This window comes from Pogona vitticeps, chromosome 4, assembly GCF_051106095.1.
Source record: "Pogona vitticeps strain Pit_001003342236 chromosome 4, PviZW2.1, whole genome shotgun sequence".
NCBI lineage: Eukaryota > Metazoa > Chordata > Lepidosauria > Squamata > Agamidae > Pogona > Pogona vitticeps.
The window spans coordinates 181183514-181206797 of record NC_135786.1 but is presented as its reverse complement, the minus strand read 5'-3'; the positions used below and the strand labels follow the sequence as shown (position 1 = coordinate 181206797).

The window sequence follows — 23284 nt, the reverse complement described above, 5'->3', positions numbered from 1 at the left end:
GTCTTTCGAATCCTAGTCCATCACTGTATTCACGACTGCACACTGTGTATCCACAGAATGGGGCAGAGTTTTTAATTTCCAAAAATTACTCTCACCATGATGATTATACCTGTGCCAGTGATTTTCAGAAATTGAAGGCTCCTCCATCCCACCCCACGGCTCCCAACAACTTTCTGACACTGGAAGGGATTCCATACAGTCCTCGGGATCCTTGGGCTGGAAAGCGGGAGGGTCAGGAATGTTTTCTTTATGAAAAATCTCCTGTTTGTGCATCTGTATTGCAGAAGGCTTATGCTGCCAACAGCCACAAAGAGGATTTCAGCCATTTCATTGTTGTTATATGCTGTTAGGCTACTTCCAATTTATGGTAACTCTATGACTTGAGTGATCTCCGAAAGATGTTATGGGTGTCTCATCAAGCCTGTGGTGAGACAGCCGTTACATTATCTTTCTGGGAAACTGTGTCATTAGATTACAATCCGTAACAGACCTGAGAATACTTTTCTTGCACATAATGAATAGCATACCAAACCCTGCTCCAAAGCTGATTTTTTTTCTGGAACTGACTTGTATGAATACCTGGCACTTGCCTCTTGAAACAAATCAGGGCTGCACAACAGCCGATATTGGTGGGCCTGGCTCTATGTACAACATCTGTAAACTTAGTTTCTGTAGTGCTTGTAGTGTCTTTTTCTTCCTGTCTCTGGAGTCAAATTGTTCTGCTTTTGATGACAATAAATCCTGAACCCAACCTTTAAAACTTTTCAGTTCTGTTGGAGAGAATAATAATAATTTATTCAAATGTCAGAAAATAATTTGGAAAATGTCCAATAGAAAAGAAAAATAGGATAGAAGACAATTATTTTCAAAGATAGGCAGTTAGCACCCACCACCAGCATCACTAGCCTTGAATGTCCTCAAGCCCAAACAATTTTGGTAGCTCTCTGAAATATAAGGAGACAATTACAATGAACGTTTAGTAAAGTCTTCATTAATTTAATTACTATTGTCTTGCTATAGGAGATAGGGATGAAGAGGGAGAGCAGCTGCCATCCCAGAGAAAAACATTTCTCCTCATTACTCATTCTTAGAAAATTGTGAGATAAACCTAGTGTTGGCATGATTGATTTGAGGTGTGGAAGAGGGAAGGATGATGAATTATCCTGGGGAAAAAGTTTGATCCAATTCCTCCCAAAAGCCATCAGGATTCCTAGACTTACAAAAATTATCTTTCATCCTTGCACTCCAACCCCCAATGCTAATAGGTAGGATCTATTTCCTAGCATGACATATGACTTACATCCCCAAAGCTCATAAATCTGCACTGAAGATATTGTTCGCTGAAGATTAATAACCTAATCCTGTGTGCATTCATGCAAACTTAATCTCCACAGATTTAAATGGTATTTAGCATAACTGGTATTAACGCAACATTGTATTGCACACTGGCCCCAAATTACACTTTACTACAAAATATGTAAGAAATATGTGAAGAAATGAATTCTTCAGGTGAGTTATACCCTCTGCAATATGACAGCATCACAATTTCACAAGACACTGCTACAGAATTATTTTCTCCCATTTCTGTAACTGGTGCTTATTATTAATAATAATACAATTATGTTTCATCACATTTATTTCTTTATTATTGGATTTCTTATACAGCCCCTTTTAGTGGCATGTCACTACTCTGGGCAGTTTACACACATAAAAACACTTCAGCCCACAACCATCAAATGTATAATCCAAAAAGCATCCCAAAAGAACCCCCAGTGACAGTGATTCTGTCTTATGGGAAGCCTTTCCAGGATTTTTTACATATGGAGTACTCAGAAATAGTGCATCAATCTCTGGGGGGGGGTGTATCTTGGACTGTGCAGCTTGCCCAAGGCACACAGTCTGGCTCTTTTAAAATACACAGTGAAGACTGCTATGCTCCATCCAACCTGGTGCTTATTACCTTAGTATATGCAGTTTAATAATGGCTAGATAACTCGGTGAGTTAGGAATTTGGCTTTAGAGCCAGAGGCCGGGAGTTTGATTCCCCACTGTCTCCCCATGGAGAAGATCCTGCCTATGTGACCTTATGCAAGATGCACAATCCCAGGATGCCCCCAAAAGAAGAGACTGATAAACTACTTCTCAGTACTTTCTACTTAGAAAACCCTGGAAAGGGTCAGCATAAGTTACAATTGAATTGACAGCACATACTGGAAACTGGAGACCTATGTGTATATATCATTATTTCATAAGAAGTAATTTTGACACCTCATCTTTTCTGGATCATTTCATTTCGGTGCCCTTTGGGTCTAGAGCCCCCAGCTGTGTCTGTATGAAGTCCTTATGCTCCACCTAGATGGAGCAGAAGGACGGCTCACATTTTTAAGAAGTATAACCAGCAGGGAATCTGCCTGTTTCAGTTCCACTTTTTCCCCCAAGCATACATTCATTCCACCTTATCTGTGTATTGTTTTTTAAAGTCCACACAAATATTTGGAGGCATTTTTGTGTCTTTATACATTCCCCATATTCTGCCATTTTGAATTCTATTTTTCTCACATTTTGAATATGTGCATATTTTAATTTATGATTTCCCCTCCTGTACACTTCTTTGTGTGCATTTTTGATCAGAGACCTGGGTCACAAAATCTGAAGCAGCACTGAAATCAAGGGATAGTTCCGTGCTTAGATGATATACCAGTACATGATCTGCATCTTAAGTTAGTAGACCAAATAAATGTTGTTCCCTTCCTTCTCATCAGTCTGAATTCTAACTGTGTGGAGGTATTTGCCCCTGCCCTCCACAGAAGCAGCTTGGATTATTCTAAGTGATATCTAGTGAAACCCCGACAAGCCCACACACTTCAGGCCTCTAAAACAGTCTGACATTCACACCAATAAGCCTCTTCTCTTCCTCATCCTAATACACTGTCTTTTCCTTATAGAGACCAAAGAGAGGAGAAGTAGGGAATTGACCAAAGCCATATCTTTTCAGATACCAGTGGGGCTTTTTTAAAAAAAAAAAAATTCAACAAACTTGTTAGATATACAGTATGGGTGGTACTTTTTTCTTATTTAATTTAATGTTACTTAGTGTATTGCACCTAAGAAAAGTGAGCACATTAGTTTTAAGATGCAGTTAGTGATCAGATATGTTGATTGCATCTATTATTTTATGAAAACATTGCAATCCTAGTTTGATTACAGCCCTGGTTTCTTATCTGCTGTAGGCAATCTTAAATGTTAAAATTTAAAATGTATTATAGTTTTTAAAGCTAGGCATGTCATCCGTTAATGCAAACAGGCTAATAAACATATCCATTTGTCTCCAATGAGTGGACTAGTAGCATTCTCATGAATAAGTGACTAATTGTGTAGTGTTGTAAGGGGCTACATAAATTACTCTTTCTGGAGAGTGAGATTTTAGTGATGGATAGTGGTTTATGTTTGCTTATTATCTCTCCTTCCAAAAGAAGGGGACATGGCAGAGTAAAAATAATACAGCTACAAAAATGTCAAAAGACAAATACACAGACAGGAGCACGCACCCCATAAACAATTTGATTCATAGCTGTAAGTTAATTCAGGACCTGTTGTTGCTCTAAATTTCTATATAGAAACCCCCAAAAGAAGGGAATGATAAACCACTTCTGAGTCCTTTATAGCTGAAAACCTCTGGAAAGGGACACTGGAAGTCATAATTGATTTCATGGCACTGAATTAAGTGATTGATTAATCCACAGTTCTTGAGTAGGCTACTGAACAGATAGTGATTTTTCGTCACCTAGTGGTCTTAAATGATATTCATCATAGGATCCCTTGCAACTCCTCAGTTCTAAGCTATGGATTAGAAATGGACACAAATTAAAAATCAAATCACCAAATTCATTTAAAAATTGCTAATTCATCTATTCATATTCATATGAACCAATACCCCTGACAAATCAATGAATTTTTAGCAATTTGTATTCATTAATTTGTTTGGCTATAAAATAGCCCTCAAGGCACCTAGAGACACATACGTTTCAGAGAATCTTCTTCTCACTCTTCTCCACAGTTCCTCCAAACTTGGTGAAGATTGGATTTCAGGTGCCCTAGCTATACACCCACAAGTAGGGACTCCCCAAAAGGTTCCTCCCAGGCATCTAGAGACGCCAGAATTACAGAGGAGCTAACCACGACTCTTCTCTCTTTTTTTAAATTTTTTTTTATTTTTATTTTTTATAAGGGATAACAAAAAGGAAAAGGGAATTGGAATTGATGAGGAAGAGGGGAGACAATAACATACTTTCATCCATTCTGTACCTATTGCCATATCAAGATATTAAATTATTCTGTTTACTCTTTTCTGCCTTCTAGATTCAGTTCTCCTTTCAATATGTACTGTTCACAAGCTGCCTGTTGATTCTGTCCACTTGTTAAATAGATCCCATCTTTCTGTTGCCTTTTGCAAGGGATAGTCCTTCATGACTTCTGATAAAATGTCCATTTCGGCTATTTCCCGTATCTTTTCAATAAGATCTTCTTGTTTCGGTACCGTTGATCTTTTCCAATTTTTAGCATATAAAATTCTAGCTGCCGTAACTATGTATATAACTATATAATTCTTTGACTTATCTATATTTTCAGGTATCATACTCAATAAAAACAGTTCTGGGGTTAATGGCACTTTACAGAGCAATATTTGTTCCAACATTACATGTACTCTTTTCCAATATTGTTTCGCTACTCCACATGACCACCACATATGATAATAGCTTCCCACTTGTGATTCACATTTCCAGCACTTATTTGATACATCTGTATACATCTTTGACAGTTTTTCTGGGGTCATGTGCCATCTATAAAACATCTTTTATATATTCTCTTTAAAGTTCACTGATCTTGTAAGCTTTATATTATTTTGCCATATTTTCAGCCATTGATCAATATCAATGTTATGCCCTATATTTTGTGCCCACTTAATCATACATTCCTTAACCATTTCATCTTGCATCTTAATTTCCAACATATAATTATACATTTTCTTAACAGTTTGTTCTTTTGAACCTAATAAAAGTTTGTCAAAAATCGTTTGCTCTAAGTAGAAGCCTTCTATTTTATCTTTTGTATATCTAGATTCTAGCTGTGCTCTAGGCCACCACTCTATATATATATTCTGTGACTCTAGCTCTTCTTTAGACTTTAGTTCACCATCCTTTTTTAATAGGTCTTGATATTTTAAAAAGTTTGTTTTTGTCATAAGACTGGGTTGGATAAAGGCCTCTAACGGTGACACCCATACAGGTATTTTATAATAAATTTGTTGTACAATTTTTCTCCACATTCCCAGTAAAGCTCTTCTTATCATATGTGAATTAAAAAAATTTTGTTCTTTGTCCTTTTTATACCATAAATAGACATGCCAGCCTAATTGCAAGTCATGTCCCTCCAAGCTAAGTAATCTGTCGTTTTCTAGAGTTATCCATTCTTTTATCCAATCTAGAATACAAGCTCTATAATACAGAACCCAGTCAGGAAGACCAAAGCCACCCCTCTGCTTAGCATCTTGCATTGCCTTAATTTTAATTCTTGGTTTTTTACCTTGCCATATAAATCTCATGATTATCTTATTAAATTCTTTGAAAAATGACTGTTTTAATATTATAGGGATTGACTGAAATAAGAATAGGATTTTTGGTAAAATAGTCATTTTAATTGCTGCAATTCTTCCCAACAACGATAGTTGTAATTTGTCCCATTTCTCCAAATTGTTCTGTATCTCCTTCATTAGTTTCATGTAGTTATCTTTGAATAATGTACTTGTCTTCTTTGTAATTTGTATTCCTAAATATCGAATTTTCTTCTCCTCATGAAAGTTCGTCTTCTCTATTAGCTCTTATCTTTCATGTTCTCTCATGTTTTTGGTAAGTAATTTAGTCTTCTTTTGGTTTATTCTCATTCCTGCCATGTCACCAAAAATTCTTAACGTTGTCATCAGGTCCTCTATTGAATCCAATGGTTCTTCCAATATGATAACTAAATCATCTGCAAAGGCCTGGAGTTTGTAGACTTGACCTTTCACTTTTAATCCTTTCAATTCTTTTTTGTTTCTAATTTGTTCATTTAGTATTTCCAGAGTCAAAATAAACAGGAGTGGGGAGAGTGGGCACCCCTGTCTAGTACCTTTCTGTATTTGGATTTCTTTTGATAGTTCGCCATTAATTTTTACTTTTGCCTTTTGCTCCGTATATATTGCTTTAATTAGTTTCATAAATCTTTCTCCAACCTGCAGTGTTTTCAATGTGTGCATCATAAAATTCCAGTCAAGATTATCAAATGCTTTTTCCGCATCCAAGAATATCATAGCCATCTGTTTCTCCGGGTGTGCTTCATAGTATTCCAGGGCATTTAAAACTATCCTTATATTATTCTTCATCTGTCTTTTAGGGAGAAACCCAGACTGATCTTGATGTATCAAGTGGGTTAAAATTCTTTTCAATCTAGTTGCCAGGATAGTCGCATATATTTTGTAGTCCACATTCAACAATGAAATTGGCCTATAATTTTGTATTTCTTTACCTTCCGTGTTTTCCTTATGTATAAGAGAGATTGTCGCTTCAGTCCATGTTGCTGGTATTTTCCCTTCTTCTTCAATGTGTTCTAGAAGCTTTTTAAATGGCTGGAGAAGCACCTCTTCCAGTTCTTTGTAGTATTCTGCTGGTAGTCCATCTGGGCCTGGTGCTTTCCCATTTTTTTGTTTTTTAAGGGCTTCTGTAATTTCTGCATACGTTATAGGCTCATTTAAGGACTGAATTTGTTCTTTAGTCAATTTCATTTTATTGTGCTTCAACAAATATTCTTCCTGGGCTTCTCCATCCACTTCTTTTTACCATGACTCTTCTCTACAGTCCCTCCAAGTTTGGTGAAGATTGGGGTTTCCCCAAGGGCAGTTTCCTGGGAAGACCCAATTGGTGGGTGTATAACTTGGATGTCTGAAACCCAATCTTCACCAAACTTGGAGGAACTGTAGAAGAGAGTCCGTAGAAGCTTCTTTGGTCATGTTGGTGTCTCTATGTTCCTGAGGGGAAGTTTCCTGGGGGTGGGGGAGGGCTCCTTGTTGCTGTATAACTTAGAAGTCCAAAATTCAGGTAAAAATTGTAAATTCATAATTTGTGATTCATCAACCTTGTTGAATCACAAATCAAAATGAATCACCATTTTTCTGATTCATGCCCAACTCTAATATGGATGCATTCCAGTTTGGTTTCCAGACTGGTTTAGAAACAGAGATAATCTTGATCTGCAGAAGGGAATCAATGGGAAGCTACAACTTATAAGTTCTACTTACCTTCTTTAGAACCTTTGATACCACCAGCCATGGTACTGTTCTGGATTTTGTATTTTTTGTAGAATTTGGTGATAATAGTGCTGCGGTGACTCTGATTCTTTCTAATGAGTAGTATTCAGAAAGTGGTCCCATGGTTCCTTGTTTAGAGGATTGGGTTAACGTATCATCACAGTGTAGATGGCATGCACTTCCACCTCTCGTTTCCTTCATCTAGCTCCAGGGAAGCAGTGGAAATGGGGGGGGGGAAATGCCTCAAGACATTGGGGCCATATGCAGATAAACAGGCTGAGGCTCAGTCTGAATAAGACTGGTGGGGAAGTCTGCTGATCTGGATAGTGATATGAAGCCAATGATAGATTCAGTTGCAATCCTCCTGCAGCTCCAAGTGCATAGCGCGGACTAATCTGCTATCTGTGTAAATGCATGTCTGTGGAAATGCACCCTCCATATAGGACAGCTTTAAGAGACATTTAGAAGCTTCAGATGGTAGAGAATGTAGTCATCCTGTTGCTTATTGAGGACAGGCAACAGACTATCTAACACAGGTTCTGTACCAGTGCTTTGTATGTCTAGGCCTACTTGAAAGTATTGGTACCCCTTATGAATTGGCATTAGCTATTTTGAAGGTCACTTTTAGCCTGTGTCGAACATTCTGCTTCCATGCCTGATGATACAATCTGTTAGGTTGGGGAGCACAAAAAGGGCTTTTCTATGGTGGTTTCATCATTTTGGAATACCATAGTCAGTTGTGCAGGATATCCTCAGGGTTTTTTAAAATGGGCCTTAAAGTGCCAAATGCTCTCATCTGCTTTTAAACTAAGAAATGACAACCTTTTTAAATATAAATTGGAGCTTGCAATGTTGCTGTTGTTTTAAAAGGTTTTCATGCTGCTGTTTTAGTTAATTATGTTCAATTTTCTACTATTTTATCTTGTATTATTTTATAATGCATTGTGATTATTGCTATTAAAATAATTTCTATTTGATATCTTGTGATATTATTAACCAACTTGAGAAAGTTTTGTTCTTAAAGGTTATAAAAAAGGCAGATAAATAATATCAGTTAACCGTGCAAGCTGAAAAAGTCTACTCAGAAGTAAATCCAGTTACATTAAGTAATTTGCACCAAGTAAATCTGTATGTGAGTTCAGTTTTAGTGCTGAAAAACTAGCATTCTTCATCGTGGTCTTCTGTGAATGCACACAAAGGGTTAATACCAGCGCCAGCGTTGGGCCTCTCGGAACGTTTTCTAGCTGCAAGAGAAAAGTAACAATGTTTAGGACTACCCCTACTGCGCACGCCCAGCCTAACCGTCCCTCAGTTCCATTTTTCCGCCTAGCGGTTTGGAGCCTCTCGTCTTAGCTGCGTTTATTGCGATCTATCTGAATTTTGGCTTTTGACCTCAGCTTCGCTCACGGACTACCCTAGCGCTTTTTCCCTTCAACTTGACGACCCGGTGTATTTTCTGGCTTTACTCGGACTGATTTCGGACTGCTCTGCCTTATCCTTGGACTTGTCGTTTCGGTTTCCTTACTGCCCTATGTCCCCTTCCGGGCCGTTCAGCAGGTGTGTGGTGTGCGACCGCAAAATTCCCCATCAGGACGGCCACGATACTTGCCTGTATTGTTTGGGGGAGTCGCACAATCCCAAAGCTTGCCCACACTGCAAAGCCTTCACTAAGGCCGCTCTCAAGGCTCGCCAACAGCGCCTTAAACTTCATCTGTGGGAGTCAACGTTGTCTTCCACGGCGCCCTCGGAGGGGGAAATGGCTTCCACTTCTCGAGCAGCTCCTGTTCAGTCAGTTGTCTCTAAAGTTTCCAAAATGTCGAAAAAATCCGCGTCGTCGAAATCGGCCGCTCCTGCTTCGAACCCCGAGCCTCCGGCTCCGAAAGCTAAACCGTCGAAATCGTCCAAAGCTAAGGCGGCCGCCCAGCTTAAAATGACATCCATTCCACTTTCTCCGAGCTCGGGTTCCATCCCATCGCCGATTCTTGAGGAGTTGTCGAGGCGCTTCGGGGCCTCGTCCGAGGCACCCGCGCCTCCTCCTGCTCGACGTACTGAAGTGTTACCGCCTTCGGGAAGGTCTTCCCCGACACCGAGCCAGTTAGTTGCTGTCACTACTGGCCTCGCTTCTGCCCCACATAGCCCTTTTCCTGCGGGCCAGGGGTCGCCTCCCGTGTCGATCTCGTCCGTACACTCGGACTCGAGATCCCCTCGAGAGAAGATACCTCGATCACCTGTGCGTTCGAGGTCGAAATCTCCTCGAGGCAAACGTTCTCGCACGGAGAAGCATGGCTCCCCGAGTCGGTCCCCTTCCTCCGGCCGCTCGAGGTCGAAGTCTCCTCGACGGAAACGATCGAAGAAGAGGCATCGAGCTTCCACTCAGTCCGACTCTGGCGATCGCTCGGACTCGAAATCCTCTAAGCGTAAACGCTCTAAGAAGAAGCACCGTTCTCATCGACGTCGTAGCAAGCATCGACGTCGGTCCTCTTCTTCCCGTTCGGCGGATTCCGACCGCCCTAAGCGTCGTAAGCACCATCGACGTCGGCGCGACCGTTCGCGGTCTCCTTCTTCGTCGTCGACATCCGCGTCTCGAGACCGGTACCGTAAAAAGATCCGGTACATATATGTGTCTTCTTCTTCGGAGTCGACCCGGCCTCGACGCCGACGCCGGGCTATTCGAGCTAAAGACCACCCTCCTATGGTACCGGTTGCCCCTCCACCGCAACCGGCCCCTTCCACCTCGGCGCCAACCGTGGTCCCAGTTCGACCCCCGACAACGCAGGTCGGCATCGAGAAGCCCCCTCCAAAGAAGAAGAGGGATGTCTTCTCCTCTGATCCAGATGAGGTGTCCACGGAGCGGTCTTCTGACTCCGATCAGGAGCAACCCCCACCCTTGCCACCGCATGATTTACCTCCGGGTGATCTGGTGCTTTCCGATACTGGCGATACTCACGCTCCTTCTCCATCTGAGGATTTTTCTTCTTATTCTCAGATGATGTCCAGGCTTGCCAAGACGCTCAAATTGGACTTGAATCTCCCTTCCCCTCCGGGAGAGGACTTGTTCTTTGGGGACATCAAGAGGGACAGTACCGCTCCCCCCAGTATAGCCTTTGTGCCTGTGGTTATGGAGGCCATCAAGGAGTTCTGGGCTCAGCCTGCGACTACACCTAATGTCCCTCGTCGCACAGAGCACTTCTACAAGATTCATGGGGCTGACACTCATTTTCTGCTCAAGCATCCCATTCCAAACTCACTCATTGTTGAGACAAGCTGTTCAAGGCCTTCGGCCAAAGCCCATGTTACCCCAGTTGACAAGGAGGGTAAAAAGCTGGAACTCATCGGCAGGAAAATCTACTCCCTTGTCACCTTGCTACTTCGAGTCATAAATTATCAAACGGTTTTGGGAGCTTATCACAAGCAATTGTGGCTCAAGCTTTTACCGGGGTTGAAAATGATACCTGAAGACACCCGGCAAGCTTTTCTTAACTCCTATGAGGAAGCTCAGACGGTATCCAAGTATGAACGTCTTTCCATCAGACATGCAGCAGAAATCTCTGCCAGAGTCCTCATGTCTGCCATCTCTATCCGGCGCCATGCTTGGCTCCGTTCTGCTGACATAATGGAGGACGTCAAGTCAAAGGTTGAAAGCCTCGCCTTCGACGCTACCAGGCTGTTCAACGAAAAGACCGACTCCCATTTGGAGGACCTTCACAAGGCTAAGAGAACTGCTAAGTCCTATTCTGTTCAGACTCAATCTAGACAGCGACGCCCTCAATGGCGTAAATCTTACGGACAGTATCAATCTTCCCAACAATACCGCCCTTACAAGCACCTACCTCAGCAGCGCTCTGGCCAGTCCTCTTCTTCTGTCCAGGGTTATCAGGGATACCGCCCTCGTCCTCCCCATCGCCGCCAACCCTTTAAGCCACCTGGCAGGAAACAAAAACAGTATCTTTGACTTTCGGCCCCCCGTTTTCACCCATTCACCACCTACCACCCGTCTTCAACCGTTTCTTCACAACTGGTCTGTCATCACAAACGACACTTGGGCTCTAAAAATTATTCAGCACGGTTACCAGCTGGAGTTTATAAGATCTCCTCCGCTAGGTTTCATAACTCATTCTCCCTTCGACTCCTCACTAGAGGAAGAAATATCATCTCTCTTGGAAAAAGATGCCATCTCTACAGTACCACCTCGCGACATACAATGCGGGTTTTACTCCCGCTACTTCGCTGTCTCAAAAAGCGGAGGAGGCATAAGACCCATCCTCGATCTAAGACTCCTAAACACTTACCTGCGACCCAGACGGTTTCAGATGCTCACCTTAGAGTCCATCATGCACTTGCTGAAAAAGAACAACTGGTTCGTCCTTATAGATCTAAAGGACGCATACTTTCACGTCACTATTCACCCCGACCACCGCAAGTTCCTTCGGTTCATCTTTCAGGACACGGTCTACGAATTCCAGGCCCTGCCATTCGGTCTGTCCACAGCTCCCCGGACCTTCACCAAGGTCATGGCTCCAGTGGCAGCTTACCTTCGTCTCAGGGGCATTCACGTTTACCCTTACCTGGACGATTGGCTCATGGTCTCCACCTCGCGAAGGCAATCCCTGAAAGACACAAAATTCATCCTGTATCTTCTCTCCAATCTCGGTCTCACTGTCAACAAACAGAAGTCTCAGCTCATTCCCTCCAAAACAGTTCAATACATAGGGGTCTGTTTGGACGCTGTAAAGGGTCGAGTCTTTCTTCCCCCAGAAAGAATACACAAGATTCGACGAGCCATCAGGAAATTTCTTCCCGGTGCTCGGGTGACAGCCCATCACGCCCAACACCTCCTCGGCCTGATGTCTTCTACAACGCCGGCGCTAGCGCACGCTCGCCTCAAACTCCGGTCGCTCCAATCTTGGTTTCTCACCCTTTTCGACCCCATGATGGACAGTCAAAGGAAACGCCTTCGTGTCACCCCGGAGCTCACCAGACAGCTCCAGTGGTGGATGTACACACCCCATCTCACGGTTGGCCGGCCTTTTCGTCCACTCCGTCTCACCGTTCAAGTTACAACGGACGCCAGTCCGTCCGGCTGGGGGGCGCACTGCGGGCGTCGCACCATTCACGCCCTCTGGACACCACAGGAAGCCATGTTCCACATCAATCACCTGGAACTGCTGGCGGTTATCAAGGCCTTCAGGTCCTTCCTTCCTCTCCTGCGCGGCCGCGGAGTTCAGCTCGTGACGGACAACACTACCACAATGCATTATGTCAACAAGCAGGGAGGAACCCGCTCTCATTCACTCCTGTATCTCTCCATCCTCCTTTGGGAATGGTGTTACCGTCATCATATCTATCCAGTGGCCATCCATGTAGCCACGGAGGACAACACACTTGCGGACACTCTGAGCAGGCTTCATTATCAGACTCACGAATGGGAGTTGAACCCTCTGGTCTTCCAGGACCTTTGCCGCCAATGGGGGACCCCAGTGCTGGACGTGTTCGCATCCCCTCACAACGCAAAATGCTCCCGGTATGCGTCCCGGGCAGGTCTCGGTCACCACTCGCTCGGCGACGCATTCATGATTCCATGGAACCAGGGTCTCTTGTACATATTTCCACCGATCCCGTTGATACAGAGATCCTTGATCAAACTCCGACGTTCAATGACTCCGGCCATTTTCATTGCACCCTTTTGGCCTCGCCAAGTGTGGTTCCCCACTCTAGTCAGCATGGCTGTGGACTCAGTAACCCTTCCGATGTGGCCGGACCTACTGACCCAGGAAGCAGGCGAAGTCCTTCACCCCGACCTCGACACGCTCCATCTGACGGCGTGGAGGATCGTCCAGAAATTCAGGAGGTCTTGACCAACGCCATCAAGCCCTCCACGTCTCGCTTGTATGCCTACAAGTGGAAAAGCTTTCTGAAATTTACCCAGCAGAGGGATCTCGCCTCTTCCCCTGTATCTCTGTCTACACTTCTGCAGTATCTCCGTTACCTGTTCGATTTCCACCTGTCTATCTCTACTATCAAGGTGTACCTGGCTGCGGTTGTCTTCTTCCAACCCAGAGCTTCTCCCTCTTCCCGCTTTTTCTCCCATCCCACTGTCAGGATGTTTTTGAAGGGTCTCTCTAACCTCCGACCTCCCGTTCGTCCTCCACTCCCTCAGTGGTCCCTACATTTGGTTCTGCATGCCCTATCCAGACCCCCATTTGAACCCATGGCTACCTGTGACATCAAGATGCTTTCTTTAAAAACGCTATTCCTAGTAGCTATTACCTCTGCCCGTCGAGCTAGCGAGCTGGCAGCTCTCCGTCATGACCAACCTTTTCTCCAATTCTTTAAGGACAAGGTTATGCTTTACCTGGACGTCTCCTTTCTTCCGAAGGTGGTCTCCGACTTCCACGTCAATCAACCGCTTATCCTGCCAACTTTGTTTCCGTCTCCGACTACTGACGTTGAACGCATGCTCCACATGCTTGATGTTCGACGGTCCTTAGCCTTCTATGTGTCCAGGACCAAAGACTTTCGCCTGGCCAACAGACTCTTTCTCTGTTACTTTGGCCCAAAGAAGGGCTGCCCGGCCTCGCCGTCCACGCTCTCTCGGTGGCTCGTATCGACCATCGCCCTCGCCTACGAGCTCAACCACAGAGACCCTCCACAAGGACTTAAAGCCCATTCCACCCGGGCTGTAGCCTCGTCGACTGCCTTACTCCGCGGCGTTGACCTGCCCGACATCTGCCGGTCCGCTACATGGTCCAATGCCTCTACCTTCATAACCCACTACAGGTTGGACGTGAGGGCAAAAGAGGAGACCAGATTCGGGAGGGCAGTGCTAGCATCGGCTCTTCAGTGACAGCCCACCATCCGGTTAGTAAGCGTGCTAATCACCCTTTGTGTGCATTCACAGAAGACCACGATGAAGAAAGAAAGGTTACTTACCTGTAACGATGGTTCTTCAAGTGGTCATTCTGTGAATTCACACAATCCCGCCCGGCCTCCCCTCTGTCTGTCTGTCACTGGCATCTCTATGACTCGAGGGCCTATGGCGGACAAATGGAACTGAGGGACGGTTAGGCTGGGCGTGCGCAGTAGGGGTAGTCCTAAACATTGTTACTTTTCTCTTGCAGCTAGAAAACGTTCCGAGAGGCCCAACGCTGGCGCTGGTATTAACCCTTTGTGTGAATTCACAGAATGACCACTTGAAGAACCATCGTTACAGGTAAGTAACCTTTCTTTCTTTCATTTTAAGGGGAAAGTGGATGTATTTAAATAAGCTAATTAACAATGTGAACAAAAATGCATCAATCATTCAGCAGCTTGAATCAATGTGCAGGCTGTCGTTTAAGCATTACTCCATCATTGTCAATTTTTTAAGATTGTTCCTTACATTATCAAAGCATTATTTTCCAATCTTGTAACATGCTAAAAATTGCCTTTGGATTAATCTGTTGTTTCAGGGCCGATGCAGGAGACAATATATGATTTCTGGAGAATGGTCTGGCATGAAAATACAGCAAGCATAGTAATGGTGACGAATCTTGTGGAAGTGGGAAGGGTAAGAATATTTTGCAAATTCTATGTTTTTGGTTTTTTGTTTTTGTTTTTTGTGGGTTTTTTGTTTGTTTGTTTGTTTGTTTTTGGTTTCAGGAGAATCAGCGATATAAGAGTAGATATACTTAGAGTTTAGAGATATCCCCCTATTATAAATCATGAATATAGGAGACCAATAAGTGTTGTCTGCCTTTTTAATAATGTTCCTTTTACTCTTACAAACTTGTTCTTACCTTCTAAGCTAGAAGTCAGTCACTGAATACAGTGAATATGTTAAGCATAGTAATGTGGTAGGATAGTTGAAACACCAAACCAAGATTTTATAGGCCAAGATCTGTATCCTTACCTGGGACAAACTACATGAGATGCAGAAGAGATGTTGTTGAATCTCTTGATATCCTGAATGTCCCTGGTGTTGCTATAGTGTGCAGTTTCTGCCAAGATCCAGATTTCTGTGTTTCATGATCTTGGAGATATATTACAGTGGCACACATGCCTCTTTATTAATATCAGATAAGGTGGGCTTGGGAGGGAACTGTTAAATGTCACTATGAAATTTTCAGACTTTTATCAACTGTACTATCAACACCTCAGAGAACAATGCATTTATTAGCTGCTGAAAGAGGAGGACATTGTGTATATGTATATTTTGGTGTAATCTAAACCAGTTATGATGCATGTTTTTAATTTCTTGGCAACACAGTAATTTATAATTTCCTCTCAAAAATGAATTTGTAAACTATAAGGCAATCAATTAGTTTCTCTGTGAAATGGGTAAACATGTCATTTCCAGCTTCCCTTATTGGAAATCCAGATTTCATTTTGAGTTTAGGATGGGGAGGGGGATGCTCATGGTTTATTGTGGGTTTAAATCCTACTATTTAGACATCTAAGTACCCGAGCCAGCTCACAAATCAGGGAGCAAGACCACATTTGGATGACAAAGCAATACGATTTGTGAGTATAATTAAGTGTGGTTGCAAAAACATGAAGATGAAAGCAATTGGACTGGCTAAAACGGTCAGTGTGTGACTGTTTAAAACCCAGTGGACTGATAACTTTCCCACTTAAATTTGAATGAAAGTTTAAAAATAAGTTAAAACCAATTTATTGATGTGAAACTTTCCAATATATTTTATCTAGTTGATAACGCTGTTCCTCAAAATGGAATATATTTTGAGAGATGGCTGATTTTGAGTACCTAGCTGAAACATCTTCTTAGCACAACATAACAGTATATTGAGCTTATCACAGACTATGTCAATAGCAAAGCAGTGGTCTGATTTCTTCACTGTACCTCTGCCCTGGCTCACCATGTGAATGCAGAACTTGGTTTATTAGTAATAAAACCTTCTTCTCAATTATTTCCATATTACAGCCTCACATGTCTTTTTCTTTGAATCATGGATGAGAGTGTGACTTTCTAGATGTTGTTGCAATACAACTGCCATCATCTCTCAGATTGAACAAGGTCTTATGGGATTTGCAGTTCAATATCTGAAGAGCAATGCATTCCATACCTTTGTCTTAAATAAAGACCTCTATATTTCTGCCAAATGGGATGGAGTTGGGAACAGAATATACCATGCACATTTCTCCAGTCTACTTAAATCTAATAATTTGGATAGGTTAATATTGTTCTACATTTAATTTTTTCTGATATGACTGTAGATGTTTCAAGTTGTTTCTATTTCTGAAAAGCTGATAATAATCTGCCAGTGTTTCCAAACGTCTCTAATATTCTATAGCAGCATCTTGGGGTATCTCTATATACCCCTGTGATCACCAGAATTACCAGTCAGTCATTTACTGTTATAACAGTAGGTCACTCAGCAGACGTAATATAAAATTCCTGCAAGTGCATTATGTCAGTGAATGTTGTGGGTTTAAATCCTACTATATATGGTCCTTCATATGGTCCTTGTGATGATCCCCTCTGAAGCCCCTATTCCCCAGGCCTTCATGAGGTTCTCGCTCTTCTTTCTTCTTCACTGCCACCAGGTATTACTGCTTTAATACCACTTGATCAAGGAGACGTGTACTTTTGAAACTTAAGTCATTTATTAGATCAGAGAAGTTAACATCTGATTAATATTCAATAGGTAAATCACAGGATGCTAATCACTTATATTTAGATCAATTCTACTTTAACTTTAAAACTCTGTTAACTCTCTGTTTCATTCAGCGTTCTTACAGACCTCTAACTCACTCTAAGTTCACTTTTAAGTTTCACACTGTCTCTCACTCACAGAATCTCCCTCACAGGCTCCATACATCAGCTTTTATATCCAGCCCCCTTCCCCTTTGGCTCCACCTTCCGTCCTCTCAGTGGCTCCTACTCCACTGTTCAGCTGTGATGGATAGGTGAGGGCAGGGCTGTTCGCTACAGTCCTACAGCACATTTCAATTTGGTAACTCTCAAGTCCTAGTCACAGGAGGGAAATGTTCTCTAGTTACAGTGGTGCCTTGACTTACGAACTTAATCCATCCCAGAAGATGTTCGTAAGTCAAAACGTTTTTAAGTCAAATCAGCATTTCCCATATGAAGGCACTGAAACCCGATTGATCCATTCCGACTGTTTTGTTTTGTTTTTTCATATGTAGAGGCACCGTTTGTAAGTCAAAGCATTAGTTCCCATAGGAACTAATGCAAAACTGGTTAATCCGTCCTCTATCACTAGGAGGAGATTTTTTTTAACCTAATATGACTTAGGTTAAAAAAGGGCAGGAAAGGAGGGAGAGAGGGAACGAACACCTTTTAAACAGAACACCTTTAAAACCAAGCAGCTTTAAACAAAACCAAGCACTTTTTAAACCAATTTTTACATTTTAAAATTACAGTACTAGGCAGTCCAAAGTCCATTTCTCGCTTTCCCCGTGGTTTTTTGTTGTTGTTGTTCGTAAATCGAAATGTTTGTATGTTGGGGCATTCGTAAATCAAGACAACATTGTATCCCCTAGTTAGATTGTTGCTTTTTTTCCCAGCCAAAGGACACACAGTCAAGATTGAAACATTTTCCCAGCCAGCAGGTGTAACTGCAGTTTATTTTACACTCCCTGGAAGAGTTCTGCTACTTTGTATCTCTGTTAGATTGGTGTGTTCCTTACCGTAGTTGCCTGTATGCATGACCTACCCTGCTTCTTCAGTAAAACAGAAGTATGGAGAGTATTGGAAGAACTAGAGAATGTTTTCCTCATGTGACCAGGACCTCAGATCCAAACTTAATGTTACGCTTAATATATAGCCATGCAGCTATATCAACTTCTTTTCTTCACTCAGAAGTATGGAAAACACAATCTGGCTTTGAAGAAGTAACCATGTTAGTCTGTTTCAATGTATGTACTGTTTCATGACACATTTAACACCAATGGATTTATTTCAGTTTGAGCTTTTGTGGATTACCATCTCCTTCCCCAGACACAAGGAAGTGTGTCTGAAAATGTAAATGGTCACCCATAACATTTGACCAGAAATCTGTTTGTCTTAAAGGTGCCACAATATTTTTGTAGGTTTTTTAAACCTCTTTTTGTTATGCATTTTGAACTGAGATTCTGGCAAAGAAGGGGGAGGGGTTAAACTTTTGTAATCCTGATCCCAAACTGGATCAGGCCCCTGTCCCTACAGATCCGGACAGAGGGGGAATTTGGTAGATTTTTTTTTCTCAGACAGGCACAGAGGAGCTCACTTGGAATGGGACCATGCTTCCTTGTTTACTTCTGAGTATGAGGAAAAAACAAAGGCAACTGTAGCATAGCTGTAGAATGACTACTAAAGTAATCTTTCCCTCAATCACAATTTTTCCCTGCTAGGAAATCTTGAATACGCTTCAAGAGTGAAAGATAGATTACAAATTCCATGCATGCATACATAGAATTCATTTGTTTTGGCTCTAGATCCAAAGTATTGTGTCGCACACCAATGCAGTTGGTTGTGGTTCTACTAAATACAGCCGTTAGCCAGAATGAAGAATGGCTACCCTGATTCCAGAATATAGGTTTTACTTGTGAGACTGGAACCCTTCCCCCCCCCTTAGCTGATGCCCCAGGAAGCTGTACAGTGCTCGTGCCATATCCCTCCAGGAAGACTGAGTTAAAGGCAGAGCAGTGTGTTTCTTTAAAGGGCAAAAGTGAATTCTCCATTGCATCATGCACAAACATGGTACAAGTCTGATTCTATGCTTGTTTATGTAGGAGTTATTTTTTAAAAAAGTTGCATCGCATTCATTGAAGTTTGGGTCCAAAGGAAGCATACATAAGAACAAAAACTTTCAAAACCCTACCCATTTTAGAAGTTAGACTGAAACTCCAGAGTTTCGTGGTTATTGCTCACAGGGAACATATGTACCTAAGCATGTGTGTCTTTTTACTGCGGAGGCAATTGGCACCAGAAAATTAATTTAATATGCAAAAGATGTTACCTGCCTAGTCACAGAGAGCTATGTTATGGCCCATTTACTTATGCCTTTAACGGCCTTTTGTCCTTGATTTTACTTTGGTTCTTGTTTTCAGTATTGTTTTTAGAGGAAAGAGCTGATACCTGCAGAGCCCCTCTTGTAACTTTCCTTGACCTTGGATTTGTTCCCATGTTTTTGCTTAAGGGGGTTCCGTTTCCTCCTCATTTTGCGGTTTGACTTACAGATTTGTTTGGAGACCACCTGCCCATTTAAAATCCGAAAGCAAAAGGGAGGGGGGAGACTTCTACAGAGTTGTATTTGTTTGGTTTTTTCCAGAAGAGAAGAATACCTATTTAACATGTTTGACACATAACTTGTGTTTGTCCTTCATGCATTAATCATTAAAGGGGCGTATGTGTATTTGTTTACCCAGACCGGGTAGTCATTAAATTTCTGTGCGGATATAGCTTTTGCCCTGGAGCTCTATGCATCAGGATGGTTTTAATTGCAGGCAGAGGAGCCATCGGGAGGCTTTCCTTCATTCAGGCACCTGCTGCAGATGATTCAGTCCCTTCATTTGCCTCTAGCAGGGCCTCGATACATCTGCCAGTACCTGTCATTATCTGAGACAGACTTGTCAGAAACCCTGCATCCTTTAAGCTCTCCTGCGTTCCAGCAAGGGACCCTTGTCAGCTTTCCTGGCACTTGTAGGCCGCCGTGCACCTGGTATTTAAATGGCAGCAAAATGTGTTTTGATTGTTTTCCTCCTTTAATGAACCTACCTGAGGGACATTTAGCTCTTTATCTGGTAGCATGTTGCTGAGTTGCTCACATTTATTCTGTGTTGCATAGAGAGACTGGGAAAAAAGCCCACCCTTACCTCATCCCTTGTATTCTAATGCTGTTACACTGATCCATCTGCTGGAGGTCCTGTGACAGAAATGTGGAAAAATTCCCCAAGAGTGTTTTGCTCCAGTAATTTACACTAATGACTTTCCAGTAATTTACACTAATGACTTCTAAACATATTTAGCCAGCTTTATGAAGACCTGATTAGAATGTCACTGAATTTTAAAAAAATGCAAATGGTACATCTTGTAATTTAAGGCAGCTATTTGTGAGCTGCTGTGAAAAATTATTTGGGAAGTGATATGATAGTTCCTACACATTCCCCTCTCTGCCCTCCTCCCTTCATGTATATGCATGTGCATCACTTGATTCTTGTGTTATTATAAGTCCTATTCAGCCATTGCTTAACTGGTTCTGGTCAACATGTGAGCATAGGAGTACCTAACACTGCCTCCGCCATCATAATGTGGAAAGCAGCCGGTCTGAAGACCTTGGGCTTCCAATTTTTATCTGGACCTTTTAGGCAAGCAACAGCCCTGATATCTCCAGAGTTTTGCTATGATCTTTCATCTTCAGACTTGTTGCTTTCCATATGAAGAAAGTGACAGCACAGGGTCTGGGATTAAACCTTCCCCTGTGCACATGCTGAACAGAACCAGGAAGGTAACATAAGAGTAGAGCTTTGAATGAGGGTAGAACCAATGAGTACATTACAAGGCTGCAAACCTGTGCATTCTTATCTGAGCCCATTAGACACAATGGGACTAACTCTGCCTAAGCATGCATAGGATTGTGCCATTACAATTGAACCATGGCTTGCCACGTCAGTAGTAAGAATGGGTGGAAGAAACATACTAAACAAAGCTTAGCATATGTTTGCAGTTCTCCCTCAGGCACATATCACTTCTTTATGTATGGACTGAATCTGATAGAATGTGTTAATAATAATTTAAACCATAATTTAATTCTGAACCAAGGAAAAGAAGAAGGGTTCATATGTATAATCCATGTTATTCTTAAATCATTTTATCCTAGTGATGAAGTTTTTTAAAAAAGTAAACAGCTATAATTTCCAAGTAAAAAATGAAGGCAGGTGTGATAAATAGCTAAAAGGAAAATGCTTTATGTAATTTATCAGTTTAGAATTATCTTTAATTGGACACATCATTAAATAGGATCACATGTCTTACCAATAAAATCAGATTTCTGCTTTTCAGACATACAGCCAAGTTGGCTTTATTCCATCATGCATAGCAGGAAAGGAATCCTTAGGGAGAATAATTGGCTGGTATTCTCCAGGAAGCTAGACAGACTCTTTTGAAATCATTTAATAAAGATGTCCCCAGATCAACAGTGTCTGCTTCATTGCGTAAGGCAGTGTGAAACAGGGGCAGAACATTGCCCTATGTCACACCAAATGATTTTTTCATGTATACTTTTCTGCAAGGAAGTAGTACTCTAAAACATGTAAAATCAACAGAAACCTGTATTTTCAGCCCTACTGAATTGATTAAAAGTATCCAGATAACTTGAAATAGGTGCTGGGCAATGTGAGAGGATGTTTAAACTAAGATGCATTATGATCAAGAGCGAACAAAATAGCAGGTGAAGCTAGGTGAAACTGGAGTCAATAATAAACAAAGACAAAACAAAAAGACTGAAACCGAAGTGATGTCTCATTGCTGCCATGCACAGAAGCAAAAGGGAAGTCCTATGCTGTACTTATCATTAGAACATGAAATGTGAGAAGTGTGACAGAAGGTGTGGTGATCCGCTCTGAAGCCCCTATTCCCTCAGGTCTTCACAAGGTTCTCGCTCTTCTTTTTTCGCTGCCACCAAGTATTGTTGATTCAATACCATTTAATCAAGGAGACAAGTGTGCTTTTAAAACTTAACTTATTTATTAGATCAGGGAAGTTATCAGGTGATTTATATTCAATAGGTAGATCACAGGTTGCTAATCACTTGTATCTAAGTCAATCCTACTTTAACTTTAAACTCCTACTAACACTCTGTTCCAGAGTTCTTACAGAACTCTAACTCACTCTAAGATTTCTCTTAAGTTTCACACTGTCTCGCACTCACAGAATTTCTCCTCATGCTCCATACATGAGTCTTTATATCCAGCCCCCTCCCCTCTTGGCTCCACCTTCCATCCCCTCATTGGTTTCTACTCCACTGTTCAGCTGTGACAGACAGATGAGGGCAGGGCTTTTCGCTACATACCTCCCCCCTTAAAAAGTTGTTTCATGGGGTTAAAGCTATAGTGCTTTACCCTCATGAACAACGAGGAGCTTTACAGTAATAAATCATCCATTACACAACATTGCAAACAAAACTTACCACCTTTGAATGTAAGTAATAATAAAACAACTTATATGCATGCTATACATTACCTTTGTAATTCCGTTATAAGTTCAACCACATTACACACCACTTCAATCATCTACACAGGTGCTTACTCAACAACATAACACTTAAAATACTTACATACTTTTTTTCATATAAAACACAGCATATAACATTTAACAAGGTGCAATTAAACATTTTAACACTTTTGCTACATTCATCAAGTCCATTCCCTTCTTCATAAGTTTTTGGCACACCCCACCATTAAGAGTCTCTTTTGTCCACCTTAATTTTTCTCACTTCCAGTTCCATGATGTAAGTGTTCTCGCTCAACACATTATCGTCCTCTCCAAAAGTCCAAAACGGTAGTCATTGTGGAGTGGTAGTGCTCATAAAGGAAATGTCCTATCTTCCTGTGTGGCTGGAGACATGGCGAAGTCCACCTCCCTCTGCACCTTCACGATACTCACGACTTGCAGACAGCCCTGGTTCCTCGCCAACCTGCAGCATCTCCTCTCAGGAACAACCTTAGGATGAAGGACCTTGCAGTCATCTGCCTGGCTCGGAGCGACCCCTATCTCGAATCCGGACCTCTCCATGATGGTGATGCCCCTATGGCACTTAAGGTCCTCTCCGCAAGCGGTCTGCCTCTAGCGCTGTCTTCCATCTCTCTTTCCGTCTTCTAATTTTAGCTGCTCTACAGAGTTTCACCTCTCCCTCTGGAGCTGGTAATGTGCTGCTCTTGGTTAAACCCTTCAGGTAGGGCCTATCAAGATCGAGCCTAACTCTCAATCCTTTTGCATTCTGCACC

The 23284-nt window shown here is 42.1% G+C and overlaps 1 protein-coding gene across 17 annotated transcripts in view; it reads left to right on the top strand.

Moving 5' to 3' along the window:
• PTPRM (protein tyrosine phosphatase receptor type M) overlaps window positions 1–23284 on the top strand; it is a 607519-nt gene that overhangs the window by 548952 nt on the left and 35283 nt on the right. For all 17 annotated transcript variants that reach the window (XM_072999591.2, XM_020793481.3, XM_072999598.2 and 14 more), the window contains one exon: window positions 14788–14885. In XM_072999591.2, coding sequence (XP_072855692.1) covers window positions 14788–14885 — 98 coding nt within the window. The remainder of the gene's footprint in view (window positions 1–14787; window positions 14886–23284) is intronic.